General features: G+C 41.3%; 1 protein-coding gene across 17 annotated transcripts in view; it reads left to right on the forward strand.

The window, feature by feature from the left end:
* SYT7 (synaptotagmin 7) overlaps positions 1 to 26,708 on the forward strand; it is a 945,664-nt gene that overhangs the window by 687,684 nt on the left and 231,272 nt on the right. For all 17 annotated transcript variants that reach the window (XM_068261178.1, XM_068261176.1, XM_068261179.1 and 14 more), the window contains one exon: positions 23,722 to 23,804. In XM_068261178.1, coding sequence (XP_068117279.1) covers positions 23,722 to 23,804 — 83 coding nt within the window. The remainder of the gene's footprint in view (positions 1 to 23,721; positions 23,805 to 26,708) is intronic.

Genomic DNA, 26,708 nt, shown 5'->3' on the forward strand with positions numbered 1-26,708 from the left:
TGAGGCTATGCCAAATATCCCCATCTCCCGGCAACGCCAGAGGGAGTCTGTCCTTGCAAACCCATGTTACATGCAGAGATGCCAAACACATGGAGAGTCGTGCACTCCTCTGCACTGAGCTTCAGAGGCCAGCGATCCATTGCTGGAGCCAGGTGGAGGTGAGATCGTGACACTCATGCATTATTTGCTTGTTATTTTATAGATTACATAGTTAATGAGCATAAACTTACTTGCGTAAAGTCTGTAAATCCGTGTGTTACAGCAAAATGCTGCTTTGTAAATAGTTAATCTCTAATTACATCCTCCCTGGTATTTGCAGTGTTTATAAACCGACGTGGATTTAGGAACTACAGGGTGCCTGGAAGTAGTTTGAGACAATATACTTTGTACAGCACAGCTGAAGATGTCGATGCTATATAAATACTAAATAATAATAGTAATATGCCTTAAAGCAATCCTGTAACTTGAAAAAAAAAGTTACATATTTACCCACATAGAGGGAAGCCTGTGGATGATCCAGAGGCTTCCCATGTCCTCCTCGTCCTCACCACTGCTTCACGGCTTCACTATTCTCTGTATACAAGCGCGGTTTTGTACTGCGCATGTGTAAGTATGCCCGCACCTGTGCAGTAAGCCAAAGCCACTTGTGAACGAGTTGCTTTAGGTAACTATGCTGTGCAAGCACGGTCATACTTCAACATTCGCAGTTTGGCAACATTCGTTCACAGAGGAAAGCGCAACCACAAGGACATATCCAACAAGCTCTTGTTGGATATGTTCGGAGGGATCCTGCACAGCAGTGGTGGCTTCAAGATGGACCATCCTGAGGCTTCCTTTTACGTGGTCACGTATGTAAGTAAGTGTATGTAACTAAGTACTGCTTTTTTTCCCCACAAAAGTTTGGGAAAAAAAGTCACTACCTCTTATAGTCCAAATGCAGGAAGTACCTGACTTGTGAACGCTTGCTAATACGAACCTCCAACACGCCACAATGTCGAGGACTCCCTGTACTGTGCCCATGCAGAAGAGGACACGGGGGAAATGGAGGATACAGGGGGACACAAAGGGGCATAGAGGAGGACACAAGGAGGACAGAGGCGGACACATGGGGACACAGGAAGACACAAGGGGGGCAGAGAAGGACACAGGGAGACACAAGTGGTACAAGACAGCATGCAGTGCAAAGGGGGCATAATCCACAAGATGCCCCTTCACCATGGACGCTGCAGGTTTAGTATATATTTTTCCCCTGGTTTTTGTCCTCTAAACCTAGGCGCGTCTTATGGTCAGGAGCATCTTATAGTCCGAAAAATACGGTTCCTTTTTTGTTTTTGGGAACGTTACAAGTTGCCCTTAAATCACTCTCTTTGTACTAGGTAACTTTCACAAACAGCCACCAACATGGAACACACCGGTGTTGCTATGTGTCATTGGTCACAAACCAATGATAAAGCTACAGTATTACTAGCCTTCAACTCTATTTAATGGAATGACAAGAAAGGGATGGACAGAGCTCCATGTCAGAAAAGTGGCAACTTGTAGTAATGATTTTGCACCTGAGATCTAAGATCTGCCTGAGGACAAAGACAAAATGTACTCCAAATCCAAAAATCTTTATTGGTAGGACCAAATACATTTAGCATTGGCAAAGCAAAACCTTAGCGTTAGCATGGGAGAGGTGGTTGTGGGATTATAGGCATGGGGAGGGTATAGGTGACTATATAAGGGGTATATAATCCATAGGGTGGGGAGGGTACTCTCTGGTATATGCACTCTGACAAATTAGCTTAGGGGATGCCATCAAGCCTTGACATGACCAACCAATGGTATTCAGAAGCCTTTTCTCTTGTTTGTAACTACTGTACAATTAAGGGGGAGTTGTTGGCTCCCAATGTTTATGTTCTCCTTTTCAATATGTTCGCTTTTCCTCAGTTGCTTCAACACGTAATAATTACTGCTGCTGTGCAGGTAATTATCACTTTGCTTTTTGTATGTTTGTCTGTATTAGAGTTGCCAGTATATAGAGGCTGGGGAGCTACCAGAAGCCAGTATACTTTTGGGAATTGTCTGCATTTTGGAGTTATGAATGCAACTGCCTCAGTTGAGTGCTTTGTTTATATTGGTGCACACTGAGCTTGTTGGTAGCTTTTCAGTATTGTCCTATTTAATATTTTTGGCCATAAACATATCAATATTTTTTTGTTACTTTTGATATTGAGATTGAAGTAAATGTAATTGCACAGCATTACAGCTGAAATTCAATTCATTAAGAATTGAAAGAGAAACAATCATCCCAAATAATCAAGTCAAAGCAGAGAAAATTGCCAAGTTAATTAATTTTTTTGTTTGATTTTCAGTAAAACGTTTGGAATTGAATTAAGAATAAAAAAGTTGCCAAGGGTACCACAAAAATGTGATGTTGTTTCTAACAGAGCCATACACAAATCTATACGTGTTTTGCAATGGGAATAGTTGTGGAAACTGTTTCACAAACATATAGAAACCCCCCGATGCAAAAACAGAAACCTGCAACAACCATGGGAAAGACATACAAAACGCAATCGCAATCACTACTCAACACAATTATGTAGGTTATCATAATTGCATTTACTTGAAAAGCTCACGCACAGGACACCGTATACTGTAGCTTCAGAACACTACTTCTCCGCATTATGCCTGCAATTACCCCTTTGTGAAAAGTGGTGTTTACCAAGTAATAATAATAATAATTGTAACATTTGTATAGCGCTTTTCTTCTGGTGGACTCAAAGCGCCCAAGAGCTGCAACCAGTGTTAGGAAGTCTTGCCCAAGGACTTCTTACTGAATAGGTACTGACCCTAGCCAGGATTTGAACCCTGGTCTCACATGTCAAAGGCAGAGCCCTTAACCAATATCGGAGTAAACAGAGGCGCCAAAAGGTTAAAAAGATATGAAATTCATAAAACATGGAAGTGGCGGGGGTTGGACCCTTTTCCACTCCTAACAGTGGTTGCCGAAGGGGTAACCCTGGTTTGTGAGTATTACTCTATTTACTGAAAGGATAATGTCCGCAACACTAGGCAATATATATGCAAATGAGTGTGCTAGGGCCCAAATCAATAATGTAAAGGAACAAAAAAGAAAGCCCAGAACAACAGCACCACTCAAGAATAAGAAACAATTTATTGGTAAATAATTACAATATTGGTATAGGACATTTATTGAATATTCAAAGGAATAAAAACACTAAAAACAGACCACATATTCCCATACTTAACAGCTGCAAACCATCCTGCCAAATGGCCTATACACTGAAATACATGCATATGTACATATATATATATATATTAACTATATGTGCGTGTGTATAGACCACTGAATCATATATATGTATGTGTATAAATCAAGTCTAGATATGGATGGGCTGAATGAACAAATATACCTTGGTGGGCATCAAAAAGAGCCCACCAATGGTTGAACCCGGGTTCAGTAAAGTGCAAAAGTGAAAAACATATATGTGCAAACAAGGAGATCACATAAGACCAATTATTCTAAAGTGCAATGTAAACACAGGTAAACACAGGTAAAAATGACGACAAAAATGGCTGCAGAACAATGAAACAATACATATATCTCGGAGCAGCCTATATCTAAAGTGCATCAGAGGATGTGCGCAAAGGAGATACTTAGCCCAGGGAGCAGTAAAAGATAGACCAGGCAGTGCAGCTGAAGACGGGAAAAGGGTCCCCTCAAAACATTCCCAGCAGCTCCGCGGGCGTTACCCCGCTTTGAAAGGAGGAGAGGACCTGTGAGGTGTGCCACGCCAGATCGGCGTTTAAATGCGGAAGAAGGGTGGGCAGAAGCCCAAAAGCCGTCATGCGCCAGGCGGAAGTGACGTCACGGAGGCGGAAGCAGTGCAGCCAGAAGACCAGGAAGTGAGTACCACGCTGGAGCGCATGGGGAAAGAAGAATCCAATAGGTGAGTAGTTGTGCACAAAAAAGCGCACACAGCGGCAAACAGAGGGGAGGAGAACGAGACAGAGTGAGTCCCTATCTATACACCATGCCCCGCCTGTAATACATATCACCATATGGGCATATAAAACATACATATGCTATAATTGTAATCTTATAAATTTTAGGCATAGAACCGACATCCTGCCTCTGAAATATATATGTGTATCTGCATATTAATATATTGATGCCAAATCTCAGAAAAAAGCCACACAATATGCTAAAGGTATCTGAAGAGAAAAAAATAGCAGAAAAAGATAAATATTATTAATTAAAAATATCAGTATTATATAGATAGTAAATTCCAATTGAATTAAAGGGCCACAGTTCAAACAAAGGAGCAGTCCACAGATATGTTCCATCCTTAAAGGGTCCATGTCCAAAATGAGCAGAATCAAGGTCCACCTTATCAAAGCTCTGTTTGATTGGAAAGCAACATCATGGAAAGAGCTACAAGAGTCCCTCCTGGTTCCATAGGAGTCCTTAAAGGGGTCCATGCATGAAAAGGCCAACACAAAGAAGTCCAACAAAGAAGTCCAACAAAAGTCCATAGCTGTCAGAGGTCACAATGGATAAAGGGCAAAGATGAACAGTCTGCACACAAAGACATGATGTGTTAGTACAAGCCATGTATAATAATCAGAAATGAACAGAGGTATCAAAATATCCAGAAAAACCCAAAAGTACACATTGTAACTAACATAAGAGGGACGGGCTTAACCATTCCCCACCAGGCCCAAGTCTGCTATTGACCAATTGCTGGAAAGGGGATCACTTCATTATCACAAAGGGACCCCCTCTAGAACACTACCCCAGAAAACCAGTCCAATCAATCTCTTCGTTAATACCAGAGGGCGCCATACTATCCAGCTGATAGATCCATCTGGCTTCTCGCTTCAGGAGGGCTCCTACTATGTCCCCTCCTCTTAAGCCTAATTTAACTTGCTCAACACCACATACCCGTAATCCTCCTGGGGAACCCCCATGATCTATCAGAAAATGGGAGGCCACTGACGTTAGTGGTTGATTATTTTCTTTATCCCTTTTAGCCAGTCTAATCTTGGATAGATGTTGCTGGACCCTTGTTTTCAGCATGTTTTTTGTTTGTCCAACATAAATTTTCCCACATGGACAGGTCAAAGTGTAGATGACTCCCTTACTTCTACAATTAATATAGCCCGATATTTTATAGCATTTGGTACCACTTGCATTATAAATATCTTGTTTGGGTCGCATGTAGCTACATATATTGCAATCTCCACACGGATAGCTACCTCTTAGTGGACCTCTGCATTTCTTCCTTTCTCCAGAAAAATAGCTTGAACACAACTTATCTTTAAGATTTGGACATTTCTTTGCTGTAATAGAGGCATTTGGGGTGATGCATTTAGCAAGTACCGGATCCGAAAGGAGAGCAGGCCATGATTTATTTAAAATGCCATACAACTGTTTCCACTGGTTATTATAAACAGTACTAAATCTTACCAGTTGTCTGGAGGGTCTAGTGGCTTGGTGAAGGAGTTCTAGTCTGTCAGCAGCTTTTGCTCTTTGGTATGCTTGTGAGATGACCCGCTTAGGGTAACCCCTTTCTCTAAAACGAGTGGACAGTCCCCGTGCCTGCACAAGAAAATCATCATCATTAGAGCAAATACGACGTAGGCGTAAAAACTGGCCAGTGGGGATATTATTTCGTAAAGGTTTAGTGTGCGCACTTTGGTAATGTAATAGGGAATTCACTGAGGTTGGTTTCCGAAATAGATCCGTACTTAAACGACCATCCGTATCAATCTTAATCTTAATGTCGAGGAATTCGATATCTGTTGATGAAATATGTCTTGTTAGATGAATGTTCATTGTATTATTGTTTAAAGCAGCTAGGAATCTATCACAATCCTCCTTAGATCCTCCCCATAGCATGAATATGTCATCAATAAATCTGTGCCAGCCTAAAATATAAGGCTGGAACTCCTCCATAACAGCACTGAACACCACCTCCCGCTCCCAGTAGCCCAGAAACAAATTTGCTATGGACGGGGCACATTTTGCGCCCATAGCTACACCACAGATCTGTTTGAAGAACTGCCCATTGAACAGAAAATAATTATGTGCAAGAACAAAATCGGTTAAATGTAACAACAGTTGCTTAAGGTCCCCTTGTTGGTTGCTCTCCATATCAAGGAAATATGACATCGTTCTTATAGCCCAAAGGTGTGAGATGTTAGTATATAGGGACTCCACGTCAAAGGACACCAAATAAGTACCTGGGGTCACTGTCAGTCCCTCCAAAGTTTTAAGAAGATCGGAGCTGTCTCTCAAATAAGAATCCAAACTAGTCACATGTTTCTGCAGAAAGAAATCAATAAACTCACAGGAGGGGGCAGTGAGACTTCCAATCCCAGCTACAATCGGTCTACCGGGTGGACAAGTAGCATCCTTGTGAATCTTAGGTAACAAGTAGAAAGATGGTATTACAGGATGTTTGACAGATAAAAATTCGTATTCCTTCTTAGTAATAATACCTGCATTTCTAGCCAAGATTAAAATGTCCTCCAAGAGCGCCTTGTAGTAGTCTGTTGGATTTCCTGGAAGTGGAACATAATTGTTAGCATTTCTCAAAAGTTTATAAGCTTCATGCAAATACATCTCCTTGGGCCACAGGACAATGTTGCCTCCCTTATCCGCCTCTTTAATTAAAAATGAGGCGTTTTCTGATAAATCTCTAATAGCCTTCTGTTCCTCTATGCTCAAGTTTTGCCCTTGATTACGGATGATGGGTAGACGTTCAATTTCCTTCCAAGTAGTTTCAAAGAAAAATTTGACAGCTGGACATGAACTAAACGGTATCACAAACTTCGATTTGGGTCTAAATTGGTAGGGGCGACTACTCACCAAAGTCTCTTGTTGATTTTCCTGTAGCAGCCCCATCAAATCCTCAAAGACCTGCCGGTCCAAAGACTCCATTTGGGGGGGAGGAACCTCCATACCTCCCTCAAAATATTTCTTAAATGCCAGCTTTCTGCAAAAGAGGTAGACATCTTTTAGTACTTCAAACTTGTCCAAACTTTTTGTTGGTGAAAAGGTGAGCCCTCTGCCTAAGACCCTAAGTTCAGTCTCTGTCAAAACATGAGTAGTGAGATTGATTACTTTTAGTCCAGGTGTTGCTGTTCCCTCAGTCTCTTCACCCGTGGGGTTTGGGGGTCTCTTAGGTGATTTGTTCTTATATCTCCTGCCCCCCCTCCTCGTACGCTTTCTGCGTCCCCATCGCTGTCTGATAAAAAATCACATGATGAAGCAGTATCACTGGGTAAAGGCACCCTAGGATTATATCCATTATTGGGTTGAGAGGGAGGTGGTGCTGCCCCATCAGGTCTTTTGGGCTTGTTGGGTCTAGGAAATCTCCTGCGTTTTCTACCATTGCCTCTATGCCTCCACCTATAGGCTGCTCCACTGTCATAATCCTGTCTATCCCTTATTAGTTTTTTCTTTTTACCATCAACAATGAATTTCTCAAAACTATCCATGTCTGCCTTAAGCTGTTTCAAAAATGGCTGGACAACAGTGCTCCTATCAAGGCCATTGATGGAGTTCTCAATATCTTTGAGCTCCATTTTTTTCTTTATAAGTAATTGTTCATCATGTTCAATCAGCATGTCAATAATTATGACTGAGCATTTGGCTAAACCCTCCTCCCAGGTGGCTTTATAATTATCTTTTACCTCCCAAGCGGGGAAAATTTGTACTCTTAAACCCCTGGGGTAGATACCTTCCTCTTTATATTGTTTAAGGCTATGCACATTCCACCATAATCTAAGGTAGGTTTTATTAGCCTCTTTATATGCTCTGCATATTTGTCTGGCGTCATCAGGAGCACCGCTTCCCCCACCAGGATTGCCTCCAGAAAAAACTGTCTCAAACTTCCTATTCCAACTGGTTTCCAATGCATCAATGAAACCCTCCATATTGAATATCAAAAAATGTCCAATAGAGGCAAAAAACAATAGTATAACAAATAACCTTAGAGTTTAATATTGCCAGGTGCTGGACTGAGAGGGTGATAAGGAGAACTCACCCTTAGTGAACAAACAGAAAGGATAATGTCCGCAACACTAGGCAATATATATGCAAATGAGTGTGCTAGGGCCCAAATCAATAATGTAAAGGAACAAAAAAGAAAGCCCAGAACAACAGCACCACTCAAGAATAAGAAACAATTTATTGGTAAATAATTACAATATTGGTATAGGACATTTATTGAATATTCAAAGGAATAAAAACACTAAAAACAGACCACATATTCCCATACTTAACATATATATGATTCAGTGGTCTATACACACGCACATATAGTTAATATATATATATATATGTACATATGCATGTATTTCAGTGTATAGGCCATTTGGCAGGATGGTTTGCAGCTGTTAAGTATGGGAATATGTGGTCTGTTTTTAGTGTTTTTATTCCTTTGAATATTCAATAAATGTCCTATACCAATATTGTAATTATTTACCAATAAATTGTTTCTTATTCTTGAGTGGTGCTGTTGTTCTGGGCTTTCTTTTTTGTTCCTTTACATTATTGATTTGGGCCCTAGCACACTCATTTGCATATATATTGCCTAGTGTTGCGGACATTATCCTTTCTGTTTGTTCACTAAGGGTGAGTTCTCCTTATCACCCTCTCAGTCCAGCACCTGGCAATATTAAACTCTAAGGTTATTTGTTATACTATTGTTTTTTGCCTCTATTGGACATTTTTTGATATTCAATATGGAGGGTTTCATTGATGCATTGGAAACCAGTTGGAATAGGAAGTTTGAGACAGTTTTTTCTGGAGGCAATCCTGGTGGGGGAAGCGGTGCTCCTGATGACGCCAGACAAATATGCAGAGCATATAAAGAGGCTAATAAAACCTACCTTAGATTATGGTGGAATGTGCATAGCCTTAAACAATATAAAGAGGAAGGTATCTACCCCAGGGGTTTAAGAGTACAAATTTTCCCCGCTTGGGAGGTAAAAGATAATTATAAAGCCACCTGGGAGGAGGGTTTAGCCAAATGCTCAGTCATAATTATTGACATGCTGATTGAACATGATGAACAATTACTTATAAAGAAAAAAATGGAGCTCAAAGATATTGAGAACTCCATCAATGGCCTTGATAGGAGCACTGTTGTCCAGCCATTTTTGAAACAGCTTAAGGCAGACATGGATAGTTTTGAGAAATTCATTGTTGATGGTAAAAAGAAAAAACTAATAAGGGATAGACAGGATTATGACAGTGGAGCAGCCTATAGGTGGAGGCATAGAGGCAATGGTAGAAAACGCAGGAGATTTCCTAGACCTAACAAGCCCAAAAGACCTGATGGGGCAGCACCACCTCCCTCTCAACCCAATAATGGATATAATCCTAGGGTGCCTTTACCCAGTGATACTGCTTCATCATGTGATTTTTTATCAGACAGCGATGGGGACGCAGAAAGCGTACGAGGAGGGGGGGCAGGAGATATAAGAACAAATCACCTAAGAGACCCCCAAACCCCACGGGTGAAGAGACTGAGGGAACAGCAACACCTGGATTAAAAGTAATCAATCTCACTACTCATGTTTTGACAGAGACTGAACTTAGGGTCTTAGGCAGAGGGCTCACCTTTTCACCAACAAAAAGTTTGGACAAGTTTGAAGTACTAAAAGATGTCTACCTCTTTTGCAGAAAGCTGGCATTTAAGAAATATTTTGAGGGAGGTATGGAGGTTCCTCCCCCCCAAATGGAGTCTTTGGACCGGCAGGTCTTTGAGGATTTGATGGGGCTGCTACAGGAAAATCAACAAGAGACTTTGGTGAGTAGTCGCCCCTACCAATTTAGACCCAAATCGAAGTTTGTGATACCGTTTAGTTCATGTCCAGCTGTCAAATTTTTCTTTGAAACTACTTGGAAGGAAATTGAACGTCTACCCATCATCCGTAATCAAGGGCAAAACTTGAGCATAGAGGAACAGAAGGCTATTAGAGATTTATCAGAAAACGCCTCATTTTTAATTAAAGAGGCGGATAAGGGAGGCAACATTGTCCTGTGGCCCAAGGAGATGTATTTGCATGAAGCTTATAAACTTTTGAGAAATGCTAACAATTATGTTCCACTTCCAGGAAATCCAACAGACTACTACAAGGCGCTCTTGGAGGACATTTTAATCTTGGCTAGAAATGCAGGTATTATTACTAAGAAGGAATACGAATTTTTATCTGTCAAACATCCTGTAATACCATCTTTCTACTTGTTACCTAAGATTCACAAGGATGCTACTTGTCCACCCGGTAGACCGATTGTAGCTGGGATTGGAAGTCTCACTGCCCCCTCCTGTGAGTTTATTGATTTCTTTCTGCAGAAACATGTGACTAGTTTGGATTCTTATTTGAGAGACAGCTCCGATCTTCTTAAAACTTTGGAGGGACTGACAGTGACCCCAGGTACTTATTTGGTGTCCTTTGACGTGGAGTCCCTATATACTAACATCTCACACCTTTGGGCTATAAGAACGATGTCATATTTCCTTGATATGGAGAGCAACCAACAAGGGGACCTTAAGCAACTGTTGTTACATTTAACCGATTTTGTTCTTGCACATAATTATTTTCTGTTCAATGGGCAGTTCTTCAAACAGATCTGTGGTGTAGCTATGGGCGCAAAATGTGCCCCGTCCATAGCAAATTTGTTTCTGGGCTACTGGGAGCGGGAGGTGGTGTTCAGTGCTGTTATGGAGGAGTTCCAGCCTTATATTTTAGGCTGGCACAGATTTATTGATGACATATTCATGCTATGGGGAGGATCTAAGGAGGATTGTGATAGATTCCTAGCTGCTTTAAACAATAATACAATGAACATTCATCTAACAAGACATATTTCATCAACAGATATCGAATTCCTCGACATTAAGATTAAGATTGATACGGATGGTCGTTTAAGTACGGATCTATTTCGGAAACCAACCTCAGTGAATTCCCTATTACATTACCAAAGTGCGCACACTAAACCTTTACGAAGTAATATCCCCACTGGCCAGTTTTTACGCCTACGTCGTATTTGCTCTAATGATGATGATTTTCTTGTGCAGGCACGGGGACTGTCCACTCGTTTTAGAGAAAGGGGTTACCCTAAGCGGGTCATCTCACAAGCATACCAAAGAGCAAAAGCTGCTGACAGACTAGAACTCCTTCACCAAGCCACTAGACCCTCCAGACAACTGGTAAGATTTAGTACTGTTTATAATAACCAGTGGAAACAGTTGTATGGCATTTTAAATAAATCATGGCCTGCTCTCCTTTCGGATCCGGTACTTGCTAAATGCATCACCCCAAATGCCTCTATTACAGCAAAGAAATGTCCAAATCTTAAAGATAAGTTGTGTTCAAGCTATTTTTCTGGAGAAAGGAAGAAATGCAGAGGTCCACTAAGAGGTAGCTATCCGTGTGGAGATTGCAATATATGTAGCTACATGCGACCCAAACAAGATATTTATAATGCAAGTGGTACCAAATGCTATAAAATATCGGGCTATATTAATTGTAGAAGTAAGGGAGTCATCTACACTTTGACCTGTCCATGTGGGAAAATTTATGTTGGACAAACAAAAAACATGCTGAAAACAAGGGTCCAGCAACATCTATCCAAGATTAGACTGGCTAAAAGGGATAAAGAAAATAATCAACCACTAACGTCAGTGGCCTCCCATTTTCTGATAGATCATGGGGGTTCCCCAGGAGGATTACGGGTATGTGGTGTTGAGCAAGTTAAATTAGGCTTAAGAGGAGGGGACATAGTAGGAGCCCTCCTGAAGCGAGAAGCCAGATGGATCTATCAGCTGGATAGTATGGCGCCCTCTGGTATTAACGAAGAGATTGATTGGACTGGTTTTCTGGGGTAGTGTTCTAGAGGGGGTCCCTTTGTGATAATGAAGTGATCCCCTTTCCAGCAATTGGTCAATAGCAGACTTGGGCCTGGTGGGGAATGGTTAAGCCCGTCCCTCTTATGTTAGTTACAATGTGTACTTTTGGGTTTTTCTGGATATTTTGATACCTCTGTTCATTTCTGATTATTATACATGGCTTGTACTAACACATCATGTCTTTGTGTGCAGACTGTTCATCTTTGCCCTTTATCCATTGTGACCTCTGACAGCTATGGACTTTTGTTGGACTTCTTTGTTGGACTTCTTTGTGTTGGCCTTTTCATGCATGGACCCCTTTAAGGACTCCTATGGAACCAGGAGGGACTCTTGTAGCTCTTTCCATGATGTTGCTTTCCAATCAAACAGAGCTTTGATAAGGTGGACCTTGATTCTGCTCATTTTGGACATGGACCCTTTAAGGATGGAACATATCTGTGGACTGCTCCTTTGTTTGAACTGTGGCCCTTTAATTCAATTGGAATTTACTATCTATATAATACTGATATTTTTAATTAATAATATTTATCTTTTTCTGCTATTTTTTTCTCTTCAGATACCTTTAGCATATTGTGTGGCTTTTTTCTGAGATTTGGCATCAATATATTAATATGCAGATACACATATATATTTCAGAGGCAGGATGTCGGTTCTATGCCTAAAATTTATAAGATTACAATTATAGCATATGTATGTTTTATATGCCCATATGGTGATATGTATTACAGGCGGGGCATGGTGTATAGATAGGGACTCACTCTGTCTCGTTCTCCTCCCCTCTGTTTGCCGCTGTGTGCGCTTTTTTGTGCACAACTACTCACCTATTGGATTCTTCTTTCCCCATGCGCTCCAGCGTGGTACTCACTTCCTGGTCTTCTGGCTGCACTGCTTCCGCCTCCGTGACGTCACTTCCGCCTGGCGCATGACGGCTTTTGGGCTTCTGCCCACCCTTCTTCCGCATTTAAACGCCGATCTGGCGTGGCACACCTCACAGGTCCTCTCCTCCTTTCAAAGCGGGGTAACGCCCGCGGAGCTGCTGGGAATGTTTTGAGGGGACCCTTTTCCCGTCTTCAGCTGCACTGCCTGGTCTATCTTTTACTGCTCCCTGGGCTAAGTATCTCCTTTGCGCACATCCTCTGATGCACTTTAGATATAGGCTGCTCCGAGATATATGTATTGTTTCATTGTTCTGCAGCCATTTTTGTCGTCATTTTTACCTGTGTTTACCTGTGTTTACATTGCACTTTAGAATAATTGGTCTTATGTGATCTCCTTGTTTGCACATATATGTTTTTCACTTTTGCACTTTACTGAACCCGGGTTCAACCATTGGTGGGCTCTTTTTGATGCCCACCAAGGTATATTTGTTCATTCAGCCCATCCATATCTAGACTTGATTTATACACATACATATATATGATTCAGTGGTCTATACACACGCACATATAGTTAATATATATATATATATGTACATATGCATGTATTTCAGTGTATAGGCCATTTGGCAGGATGGTTTGCAGCTGTTAAGTATGGGAATATGTGGTCTGTTTTTAGTGTTTTTATTCCTTTGAATATTCAATAAATGTCCTATACCAATATTGTAATTATTTACCAATAAATTGTTTCTTATTCTTGAGTGGTGCTGTTGTTCTGGGCTTTCTTTTTTGTTCCTTTACATTACTCTATTTACTATACACTTTCTCCTGATACCAATACATACTACACCATATTTAGGCTCTCGGTGTCCCTGCTTTTGTCTTCTCAAGAGCCTTTAAACAGTACACTATCCAGCCATGTAGTGGCGTACTTTGGACATTTAACACCCGGTGCTGGGTATCAAATGCCCCCTCCCCCCCCAAAAAAAATTTGAAAGGAGTAAGTGTGACATGCTAAGCATGCCGGAACACTAACACCCCCCCCCCCCCCACTAACCTGCACGCTGAGACCCTGCACTACCCCCTTTGTTTGCCACTGACTCCATGTTGTGGGTAAAATTATTAAAAACCCAAACTAGACAACGTATGTAAATATATAGGTGGTTAAAACAAGCAAAGAATGAAAAAAACGCTGTCTATAATCTTTTTCTTTCAATCACCTTCCCAAGAACACTAAAATTTTGACAGTCTAAAGAGAAGTACTATAATGTGTCTAATACTGTAATTGGCAGCATCGAGCACTCCCCAAGTAGTTTTGGGTCACCCTGAACTGCTTGGGTATTCTGTTCAATTGAGCACTGTAATGCTGAGCTCTACAACAGAAAAGGGAAGTACTATACTAGATGCATTGTATGAGATAAAGGATGTTGACTAGACAGAGGCGCTCAGCTTTGATGTTACTAGCAGATGCTTTTTTTCTCCTATTTGTATTGCCTGAGGAAGCAGGTTTACCTGCGAAACGCGTTGCACTTTATTTTGGATTACCCAATAAATTTTTTTTGACTGAAAATCTACAGTCGAGTGTTCTGCTTGGAGGAGGTAAGTCCACCACTGCCTCCTCTATTACCAAATTGTTTTTTAAGCTCATTTAGTCCCTTTTATCCTTTTGGTGCCTCTGTTATCTTATTGCTACATTGAGTCCACCCTAGGTGGAGGGTTGTACCCACTTCCTTCTTCTACTACAGAGAGCGACTTCTTAATCCTGAGTGGGGTCAGGACAATCTCCCCACCTGCCTTGACAGTGGTTGCCTTGCCTAATGGTAACCCTGGTTTGTGAGTGTTACATTTTGAATTACTCTATAAATCTTCCATTACCAGTACATACTACACTATATTGGGCTCTTGGTGTTCTCCTCTTCTCATTCTTCATGGTGTTCATAGAAATATAAGACATCACCTGAAAATAAGCCCTAGCACAACTCTTGGAACAAAAATTACTATAAGACACTGTCTTATTTTCGGGGAAACAAGGTACATTCTTGTCACTTGCATAGCACTGAACCTACCTCCGTTTTTTTTAAGTCGCATTTACTCATGTCCAAATAAGTTAGGGAGGTTTTTTTTGCCCTCTTTTTCATCTTTTACTGATGGGGTCATTTTTACTTTGGGCCAGCAAAGCTGTGTTTGCTTCAATTAACCAGTCAGGTGAAGGGAGAGTAATGGCTGTGGATGATAGATGCATGACTAGAAGTTGGAGGTAAACATAGACTCCCTGGGCTGCGTGTAAAATGTATTCCTTTAGGAAATAACTCTTTTAAGCTGCAGATAACCGCACTGCAGACACCCCACTCAATCATTATCTTTTTTGATACTGCGTGGTAAGATGGAAAGTATGGCAAAACGATGAGCACATCATTTAACTGTCCCTACTGTCATCTACAATCAGCTGAACTTTGGCAGAAACAGCAGATGTGCTGATTGCACTGATTGGGCAGAAGTCTTCAGTGGTGGAAGCTTAGCTTACTGTTATATATCACTGCATACCGGTAGTTGTGTTGAACAAAAAATGTCTGCCAACATGCAAATCTTCACCGCGTCAAGGTGGGAATTAAAATTAGCCAATCAAAGCTAATGGCTACTGGTTAATTAATAGCAGCTAACTGATCAGCTTATTTTTTCCTTCCTGAGTGAACAGAAACTTATATATTAGAAGTCTAGACTATAAGTACAATAAAATCAAGACTATTGCATATGACAGACTACATAGTTTGCAGTTACTTATATTGTACCCTAGGTGTGACATAGACATGTATCTGCAGTGCCAAGCATACAAATAAGTAGAATTTGTAGAATGAGATTGTGATGATCCGCTCAGCTGGCTGCACAGGCAGACAGCTGTTTGTCCATTCCTCTAGTCTGTGGGCTGCAGGTCTCTGGAACAGAGACCTGTCTTTCCATTGCAAGTTTCTGGTCTGTTCTCTTGCTGGGGAATTTGCATACATTCGTTATGCAAATCCCCTACCTGCCTTCTTTGATGACTGGCACTATAAGAGCTTTATGTTTCCCAGAAGGCTTTGCTGGTCATTTCCCTTCCATGGTCTGTTCCTGATGGACACTGCTGGAGTATCATCCATTGCTATCTAGTATAGTTAATTCCTGGGGGTTGCTTTAGGCTCCCCTTCTAGCCCAGTCAGGTTATATTATCTGTATTGCCTGTTCTGTCTTGTCTTGCCTGTTGCCATTGTCCTGTCCCAACGGTGGTCGACAGGAAATGGTTCTGATCTCTGTTCTTGGAGTATAGCTGGTGCAGCGGTTGCTACCAGCTATCTCTTCTGTTCTGTCTCCTGGGATCGCGCTAGCTACTTTTCGCTAGCGCTGGGGATCCTTCTGTTCTGTCTTCTGGGATCGCGCTAGCCACTTTTCGCTAGCGCTGGGGATCCTTCTGTTCTGCTACTCTGTACCTGGATCGCGCTAGCCACTTTTCGCTAGTGCTGTGGATCCTATCTCTCGCTTGTCCCTGTTTTCGTGTGTCTGTCTTGTCTGCTACGCTTGCTGGAGGCTCGGTGAGGTAACCGTTAAGCAAGCGCTCGCGTCCTCTGTTTCATGTTTGTCTGTTAATGGTTAGTTAGACGTGCTTGTCTCTATTGTGCTTATCACGTGGAGATCGCGCATAACCGCGTGCACTGTTGCGAATGAGTGCGGTGTTCGCGGTTAGCTAGCGTTTGTTATTTTCTGTATCTCCTTATTGTATTATTTGCTGTGCCTTTGCTACCCTCGTATTCTATTCTGATCTGCCTTGTGTCACGTCTGGCGATCGCACCTCTCGCGATCGCGTTCCTATTTCATATCTGCTGTTGTGTGTGCGCGGTCGCGGGGTGGCGACTGGATTTGCGCACACACATACAACCTGTCCCTTTGCTCGCTCTCATTCGCAATCGCCTCTCTTGCGATTGCGTTCTGCGCTTCGTACAATTCCTGTCTGGCATTTGTGGAGGTACAGAGGATTGGTTCCTCTGCACTCCTCAGCGCCATCTGCCGACAGTAATTTCCCTCTACAGGTGCGTAGCACCTTTTGCTGGGTGCCTGCAAATATACGCTTGTGGAGGATTTCCGCCGTGTCAGCGCACGCGTTGTGCGCTGATCACGGAGAAAGTTCCACAATCGTTAGAGATGTTCTAAAAACGCCTTTTTTCCTGTGACACTCAACCACCAGTGCTTAAAGTGAACTCGAGGTGCACGTGATATGGTGGCTACCTTAATTATTTCCTTTTAAGCAATACAAGTTGCCTGGCTATCCTGCTGATCCTCTGCCTCTTACACTTTCAGCCATAGACCCTGAACAAGCATATGCAGATCAGGAGTTTCTGACATTATTGTCAGATCTGACAAGATTAGCAGCATGCTTGTTTCTGGTGTAATTCAGCCACTTCTGCAGCCAAATATATCAGCAGGGCTGCCAGGCAACTGGTATTATTAAAAAAGATCATTCTCACCTCGGCTTTACTTTACATTTCAACAGTTTTCCTGAATACTCTGGCAATGTAATAATGTCTTCCCTGCGGGAGCGGGAAGTGACATCACTAGTCATCAGATCTGCCAAGATTGTAATAGAGGTTTTGTGACACCCACTTTCTAGCGCGTTTATTGCAGGCTCTTTTTTCAGGAGGGGAGCACACCACTATCATTTGCTTTCCCTTCACTTTATATGTTGTATGTAAGTGTATGTGTTGCTGTACCTATATCCCATAGCTCCCAACTGTCCCTTTTTTGGAAGGACAGTTCCTGTTGTGGCACCGAATCCCCCTATGCTTCTTTCTGCATCAGTTGTTTCTCTTTTGGGTGTTATATACAGATCTGGGCAACTACATGAGTTATTTAATCACTAACAGTGTGAAAACTTAATGACAACATCTAAGTGATTACTTGCCTACTTTAATCAAAGCTTTTTGTACTTTTAGCACTTTTTTATTTTGTATTTTTTTACTGATGGTAATCAAATGTATGAAAATGCATGGAAATCCCGTTTTGTTTTTTTTTAAAGAATACTTATTGAACTCATCATAAGTGTAGGTGAAATAGTTTTGCACTTGAAGGTGTCCCTTTTTTCCACCCCAAAAAGTTGTTTGGAAGGTGTGATAAGCCCTCATATCCATACAAGACTATTGCATGTGTCTACTTTTGAAAACCGTGGTAAAATGTTGCTATGGGGCCTTATGATTTGATTTATAGTTGTGCCTCTAGTTGGCACCCCTCCACAACAAGAGAAACAAACACAATCTAATGTTTCTACTTTTTACGGTACTTTGATACTGTAATATTTTGTTTCAAAACGAGATCAGAGAGATAACAGGAAAAAGTAATAGAGGTCTTGTGAACAGACCTAGCAGTGAATCATGCCTGTTCTCGTGTACCTCTCTGGAGAGATGCTGGCCTGATAAAGCTGCTACCTGAGGCCAACTCCTTTAGGCCCCTGTTGTTTTGGGGCACTTTTCTACCCCCCCCCCCCCCCCCATGGTGCCGCTGTGCAAATGACCCACCTCTGCAGATCAGCCTGCTTGTCCATGCTTTACATCCATTATGCTTGAAAAAGCTAAACACTACTTGTCATTTGAAGAGATGTTTAACATTTAAATTCTTTAATATTTTATCTATTTATTATTTTAGAAACAGCAATAGTAGCCGTGGAATACATAGATTTGGTTTTGAAAATTATAATACCTCATTGACCAGTTTTTTTCTTGTTTTGTTTTTTAAGACACATCAATAACAATGCTAGCGGTGTTAGAAAATCCCACTCTCTGCCTGGTTTAATAGCATGCAGTAGATGTTCTGTTTCATTTAAGGCATCTTAATGACATGTATTTATGCTTGCAAAAAATCTATGTATCCTTTTGATGTTGCATATACAGTATACAGTGGCTTGCAAAAGTATTCAGCCCCCTTGAAGTTTTCCACATTTTGTCATATTACTGCCACAAACATGAATCAATTTTATTGGAATTCCACATGAAAGACCAACACAAAGTGGTGTACACATGAGAAGTGGAACGAAAATCATACATGATTCCAAACATTTTTTACAAATAAATAACAGCAAAGTGGTGTGTGCATAATTATTCGGCCCCCTTTGATCTGAGTGCAGTCAGTTGCCTATAGACATTGCCTGATGAGTGCTAATGACTAATTACACTGCACCTGTGTGTAATCTAATGTCAGTACAAATACAGCTGCTCTGTGACGGCCTCAGAGGTTGTCTAAGAGAATATTGGGAGCAACAACACCGTGAAGTCCAAAGAACACACAAGGCAGGTCAGGGATAAAGTTATTGAGAAATTTAAAGCAGGCTTAGGCTACAGAAAGATTTCAAAAGCCTTGAACATCCCAAGAAGCACTGTTCAAGCGATCATTCAGAAATGGAAGGAGTATGGCACAACTGTAAACCTACCAAGACAAGGCCATCTACCTAAACTCACAGGCCGAACAAGGAGAGCGCTGATCAGAAATGCAGTCAAGAGGCCCATGGTGACTCTGGACGAGCTGCAGAGATCTACAGCTCAGGGGGGAGACTCTGTCCATAGGACAACTATTAGTCATGCACTGTACAAAGTTGGCCTTTATGGAAGAGTGGCAAGAAGAAAGGCATTGTTAACAGAAAGCATAAGAAGTCCCGTTTGCAGTTTGCCACAAGCCATGTGGGGGACACAGCAACCATGTGGAAGAAGGTGCTCTGGTCAGATGAGACCAAAATGGAACTTTTTGGCCAAAATGCAAAACGCTATGTGTGTCAGAAAACTAACACTGCACATCACTCTGAACACACCATCCCCACTGTCAAATATGGTGGTGGCAGCATCATGCTCGAGGGTGCATCTCTTCAGCAGGGACAGGGAAGCTGGTCAGAGTTGATGGGAAGATGGATGGAGCCAAATACAGGGCAAACTTGGAAGAAAACTTCTTGGAGACTGCAAAAGACTTGAGACTGGGGCAGAGGTTCACCTTCCAGCAGGACAATGACCCTAAACATAAAGCTAGGGCAACAATGGAATGGTTTAAAACAAAACATATCTATGTGTTAGAATGGCCCAGTCAAAGTCCAGATCTAAATCCAATCGAGAATCTGTGGCAAGATCTGAAAACTGCTGTTCACAAACGCTGTCTGTCTAATCTGACTGAGCTGCAGCTGTTTTGCAAGGAAAAATGCGCAAGGATTTCAGTCTCTAGATGTGCAAAGCTGGTAGAGACATACCCTAAAAGACTGGTAGCTGTAATTGCAGCAAAAGGTGGTTCTACAAAGTATTGACTCAGGGGGCCGAATAATTACGCATAACCCACTTTGCAGTTATTTATTTGTAAAAAATGTTTGGAATGATGTATGATTTTCGACCCACTTCTCACATGTACACCACTTTGTATTGGTCTTTCATGTGGAATTCCAATAAAATTGATGCATGTTTGTGGGAGTAATGTGACAAAATGTGGAAACCGTCAAGGGGGCAGAATACTTTTGCAACCCACTGTATAGCTGTCATTTCCAACAGCTTGTAAGCAAACAGGATTGAAGAGGGCTGCACAACCGAAAGCTTACTCTTATCCTTTTAAGTTAGCCAATAAATGGTATCCTCCTGATTCAAAACATCTTGCTTTTAATAGAGTGCGACTGTAATAATAATAATGTAATAATTATAGTAATAATGTAATAAGCCCCATAGCATTTGCTACAGCAATGACACAATGATAGTGGACTGCTGTGTAAAAGTTGGCAGTTACTTCATCCCTGCCTTATCTAATATAGTTTCTCGCAAAGCGATGACACAGTGAGAGTGGATAATAATTGTATGAATCTAATCCTGGGAATGCACAATGAGATTTTTCAGCAGATTTACTGCCTGATCGATTTTCTGATCAATTTTCCATTCACTTGTATGAGAAATCGATCAGGAAAACGATCGAAAATCAGATCGCACCTGATAGAAATGATCTATCGAACCATCTATCTGCCACAAAATCTCATGGTGTATTCCCAGCATAAATCTGTAGCACTCACTTCCTCCCTGTCTGGCCTTGTGTGGTAATGAACTGTAAGGCAGGGACCACACTTGGGGAATTCCATGCGTTATGCCACAAACACACATAATGCTTTCCTATGGACATTCGTGTGCAAGTGTTACAAAGTGCATTTTTCCACATGCAGGAAAAAAATACAGACTTTGTTGCTTTTTTGCACACTGTGTGCGATGCCTATTGCTAACAGTCAGTGGCTGTCAGCTGAAGTATGTGGGAAACGCAGAGAATTGTCCATGGAAAACTGCAGCCATTTTCCTTAGACTCAAGTATTATCCCTGCCTAAGGCAGTGCATCACTGCAGAAAACAGTAATTTTTTTGCATGTAAATTTCCAGGACCGTATTCCCATTTGTCTACATTTTTTTGGTATCCTTTTAGAGTAGCAAATGGAAGTCAATAAGAATTTGCATGCCATGTGCAAATTCATGCTGTGAGGTGTACGTTTTATTTTCAATTTTGTAATTTTATACAGAAGTGTGATTTTCCACTGATATTCATTACATGTGCGGCAAATACATTTTTGCAAATTCACAATTTGCACAATTTTTAATAAGTGTGAACCCTGCCTTAGGCCCTGAGCACACCAATGCAGTTGTGTCCGTTTTTCAGTTACACATCAATGTTACAGATGCTGAAAAGCGGACAGAAGAGGACACAACTGCGATAGTGGGCTCTGTGCTGCACGTCACTCCTGGCAGGGGCAGAACTTGCAATCTCACTTATGATGAATGGGATCGCGGGCTAAATCGCCTGGAAATGCAGCAAACCATGCACTGCAATTCAGTGGTGAATCGCCACGCATGAATGGAAATGGCAGACAGTCTATGCACTATCTGCTGTCTCTGCGATCAGGTTTCCATAAGTGTGCCTGAAAGCGCTATATGGAAATGAGCTCCAAGAGTTTTGCAATGAATATATATACTACAATTCCCAATTGTATTAAGTTGCCATTTCCTGCAGCATTTCCTGCCATTTCCTGCTACATTATGCTAAGTATTATTTTATTTTTACTCTCTGTGAATTGAGAGTGCAGTTTAGTGTTGCTCTACAATCTTTAATTTAATAAGAAAACGTTGAAAGCTGAATATTAAATGTGAATGACACTGAGCCATTCTTCTTTTTCACAGTTGCACTTGTTTTAACTAGCTTCACAAAGGATGTATAGGCAACACCTCATCCCACACGGTGCTCACTCACCAGATAAGGAGACAGATTAGACTGTAATAATGCGTATAATGCATAAAATCGGTCATCTGGTCATCAGGCCATTCCCTTTGTTTGCTTTCTATACATAATCCATCATGCAGCAATGGAAACTTCTAGTAGTCTTAAATTGCACAAAGTTTCCTCAAAGCGTGCAAAGAAACAAGCTTGTAATAGTATAACACCATATAAAACCACACTATTTATTTCTCATAAAATAATAAAACATAAAAACACTCAACTTAGAATAAGTGTATGTCCACTTAAAGTGACTCTGTAACAAAAATTACAATGTTTTTTCTACCATCCTACAAGTTCCTAAACCTATTCTAATGTGATCTGGCTTGCTGCAGCTCTTTCTACTATAACCATCTCTGTAATAAATAAGTGTATCTTTCCCCTGTCAGACTTGTCGGCCTGTGTCTGGAAGGCTGCCAAGTTCTTCAGTGTTGAACTGTTCCTCTATGCACACTCCAGTGTGTGTTTTATTTACATAAGCCAGCAGCTTCTCTGCTATCTTATCAGTGATAGAAGAGAGCTGGATAAAAATCCTCCTCTGGAGGCTGTGAAAGGAGCTGGTCTGTCACATACGAAGGAATTAACGACATAGGCAGAGCTGTCTGCAGGAAGCCTGTAATGTTCAGTGCATGAGAGAAGCTGGGGACAGAAGGTAAACACACACAAGTGATCTCTTGAGATTCAGAAGTAAGGCTGTATACAGCCTGCTTGTGTATGGATGTATTTTCTATGTGTGGACATGCTGTACATCAACCTACTTCCTGTTTTGGTGGCCATTTTGTTTGTTTATAAACAAACTTTTAAAAACAGTTTTTGACTACTTTTAATGTGGCGGGGAGCGGTGAAATTGTGACAGAGGGTAATAGGAGATGTCCCCTAACGCACTGGTATGTTTACTTTTGTGCGATTTTAACAATACAGATTCTCTTTAAGGTGAATACAGATGAAGCACATGAGATAGGCAATTTGCCGTTTCACCAGGACTTCTGAAAGTAGCAATTCCGTCCGTAGTGTAAAGTTGTCCACCTCCCAAGCACCCGTTCCTCTACCGCTTAAAACAGTGTCTCCCCAACTGGTTTCATATGCAATGGACGTTATCAAGGGGTCTCGCCTTTTTTTGGACTCTATTAGCGCCACTGTGTCTATATTACATTAAGTGCATACGGACTGAACACAGGTGCTTTGGTTTTTTCTACTGAGCCATTCTTGCCGTGTGTATGGGTAAATTACATAGGTCAGCCAGCACACAATGGTTCAGTATCAGAAAACAAGGACAAAGCCTGAGTTGAATCAAACAAATGTTTCAGGTCCATACAAGTTCTGTTCACCTTGTAGAAAGGTTCCTGCATAGCCCTCAAATAACAGCATGAAACCAGTAAAGACCCCATTGATATTGAGCTTTGAGTTTGTGCTGACTTTTATGAACTAGCGAGCTACCTACTGCTACATTGGTGGTGCCATTCAGCTTGGGCCCTAGGTAACTACCCTAATAATCTGCTGATGGGACTAACAAGGTTCCTTATCGTAGCTTTTCCACCCACTTTTTCTATGCAACATTTGTAATGGCTTCCCATATGTATATTGGCCGAAATGTTAACTTATCATTCTTTATTTCAATCTCTTTAGGGAAAACGCTACAAAAACTCTCTGGACAACGTTGGGACTCCAGACTCCAGTCGTGGCATCCGCAATGAGAAGAAAGCATTAAAGTAAGTATGGGTCTACAGTATGTCGGTGAGGTTCTAAAATGGTACCTTTAAAACCCAAGGGAAACCAAGAATGGAACCAGACAACCTTGCGTATTCTCTAGCATGAATATCTGCCCAGTCCCAGGCCATGGACCAAACCTAAATGTCTTTCCCTCTTGTGGTTAAGTAGCGCCCCTCCCTTTAAGAAAAATGTCACATTTTGGCAAGCTGAAGTGATAAAATGTAACATAAAGTAAGCTGCACACTGTGTCACTTTCTCTTACAATGCATCACATGTCACTTTCTCTTACAATGCATCACATGTCACTTTCTCTTACATTGCATCACATGTCACTTTCTCTTACATTGCATCACAACAGTGTGTAAACATTAATTTCACTCAAGTCTGGATACAAAGGTCATTTTACCTTCCATGTGTGGCTGTCATATGTATCATATATAGAACAATCTTACCACGCACGATATCGCGGCTTTGCACATCCTGCTGCAGTAGTGTGCTTGACTTTACTGCTCTCCATTGCAGAGCTGTTAAGTGCCTCAAGTTTGGACTAAGACGCACCCCTTGTAGGCTTATGGCGCTGCTTAGAGGGTAATGATGTCACCATATTAGCCCTCCCCCTGAGGTGCTGGAATGCCACTCTCACAAGCATACTGGAGGTGTTCACTTTTATACTTTTTAAGGATAGTGACATTTTTATTAAACATTTTAAGCGTAGTTTAAAGCGGATTTACAAAGGCCTCATTTGCACTGGAGCGTTTTACTAGCAATTTCAGCAGTGCTTTCAGTCACTGGCTACAGCAATGTAACGTGCGTGGCAGTGTTTACACTTAGTAATCGGCAGCGATTTGCTGAAATTGTAAACGCACTGCGTGCAGCATTTTGAAGCGATTTTGAAGCAATTGCATTTCTATGTTATAGAATAGCAAAACGCAGTTGCTCCAAAACCGCTTTCCTGTGCAGTGAAAAATCACTTTGCAAAACGCTAGTGATTTTGCTAGCGATTCCCAATGTAAATTATGCCTAAGGTTCTCCCCTGCTGAGGGACACTGGAGAACATAAGTGATTCTGCAAACCCCAGCTCTAACCTCTCTGCAACCTCCGCTATCAGCCAATGTGACTCAGGTGAGGGTTGCAAAGTCTTCTACCTAATTGCAGGACAGGTTTACATAATCACTTTTGTTCTGCAGTGTCCTTGTCAGGAGAACCTTAGGCAATGAGGCCATTTCTGACTAAATTTGGGTTAGGATACAGTCTTTATCTACAGCATCTTTAACGTCCACTTTGAAAATTCTTCCTTGTCTACCTTTTCTACATTTAAATAACTGCCTGTGGGAGGTGCTTGGCTCAGCCACTCTTTCAGTCACATGGGCACTGCAATAAAAGGCCTGCTTTCTGCAGACTCATTGTCGTTTCTGGAAAACACCACACTCTGAGAGCAGTTTTTATTGTGTTGATATTCCCTTGCACTTTGCTTGTCTTCTCGCTCTATCGTTGTTCTCCGCCCCTCTCAACAGGTGTTTCTTTTCTCTCCCATTAAGCCGAGATTTGAGTGAGATCGATCGCAGAAAAAAGGGCTTTTTGTCTCAGCATTTTCCATTGAGACCTTTTGTTTCTTCCCTTGTGAACGTAACAGAAATGTCTTGTTATCTCGCTTTGCGCTGAGTACAGTACAAAGTATTTAATCAGCTTTTATCTAATCTTGGCTGATTCCACTTTCCCCGGCTATACGCATATGGATGTTTATATTTGCACATAATGGGTTTTGATTAAATGATATTAAAATGCTCTGTAGTATTATACTGGAGGAGATGTAGATTCGTTCCCATCTGCCGTATCATTCTTTGGACCCTTTGTCTTGCTGCCTACAAAATCTGCTTAGAATTTAAAGGCACCTCAACCAGAGTATCATTCCTTCCATCATTATAGTAGTATGTAGCACAGAGAAGAATACACTCTGAACGGGGTTTACGCAGATCCAAACTCTTGCACAGCACACAATGAAAAGTCTTTATTCCACATAGTTTCTTAAAGCGGACCTAAACTCAAGACTTCCTCTCTGCACCAAAAGATAAGCAGCAGCATAATAACCTTTAAAAAAACATTTCTTAGTTACAGCTTATACAAATCCTGCAATAAATGTGCAGTGTTTCTACTTCCTGCTTTCATGGAAGCAGACAGGGTTAACAGTCTGTGTTTACAAATTAGCTGTTCTGCCTAGGCAGACAGTTGACACAGCTGAGAGATCAAATTACAGTTGTGATTAGTCACAGAGTAGGGTGAATTAGACAGGCTAAACTGTAAATACATACAGGGTGCCTTTCTCTATGTTTTTCCTTCTGTCTTGTGTAAGGTCCACTTTACTAAATTCACTTCTTTGTGTTCTGTGTTTTTTTTAGCCAGATGCAATTGTATTATCAGAAGCTGTGAATAGTCTTTGCCTTGTCATTTTGTTCCCTGAACTAAGTCTAACCAAGGCTGTGGTGTCCTATTCATGTTCTGGTCATCTAATATCTACAATACTAAATACCTAAGAAAGTGTTGTTTCTGGTCATTATGATCTCTGAAATCTCAGCTGTAGGAAGTGTAATCTTTACAGAGCCTGTCACATGTCATTCAACAGTTACGAAGTCCAAGAATAAGAAAAATATGAATAATACTATCAGATACCCTCTGATGCATGCATGAAGAAATGAAACCCTTGCCTGTTCTACTGTCCTTCATTTCAGCACAACTAATGTAACTATTATTATTATTGTTGATTTATAAAATGCCAACATATTCTGTGGCATTGTACAAAGTATAGCAGTTAGCAGTGTCCTAATTGTTATACTGTATAGGAGCAAAGTACCTGCGTAGGAAACCCTTTGGAATAGTACTTCATGTCATTGGCCTCAATTCACTAA

The sequence above is a fragment of the Hyperolius riggenbachi genome, chromosome 11 (genome assembly GCF_040937935.1).
Source record: "Hyperolius riggenbachi isolate aHypRig1 chromosome 11, aHypRig1.pri, whole genome shotgun sequence".
Classification (NCBI taxonomy): domain Eukaryota; kingdom Metazoa; phylum Chordata; class Amphibia; order Anura; family Hyperoliidae; genus Hyperolius; species Hyperolius riggenbachi.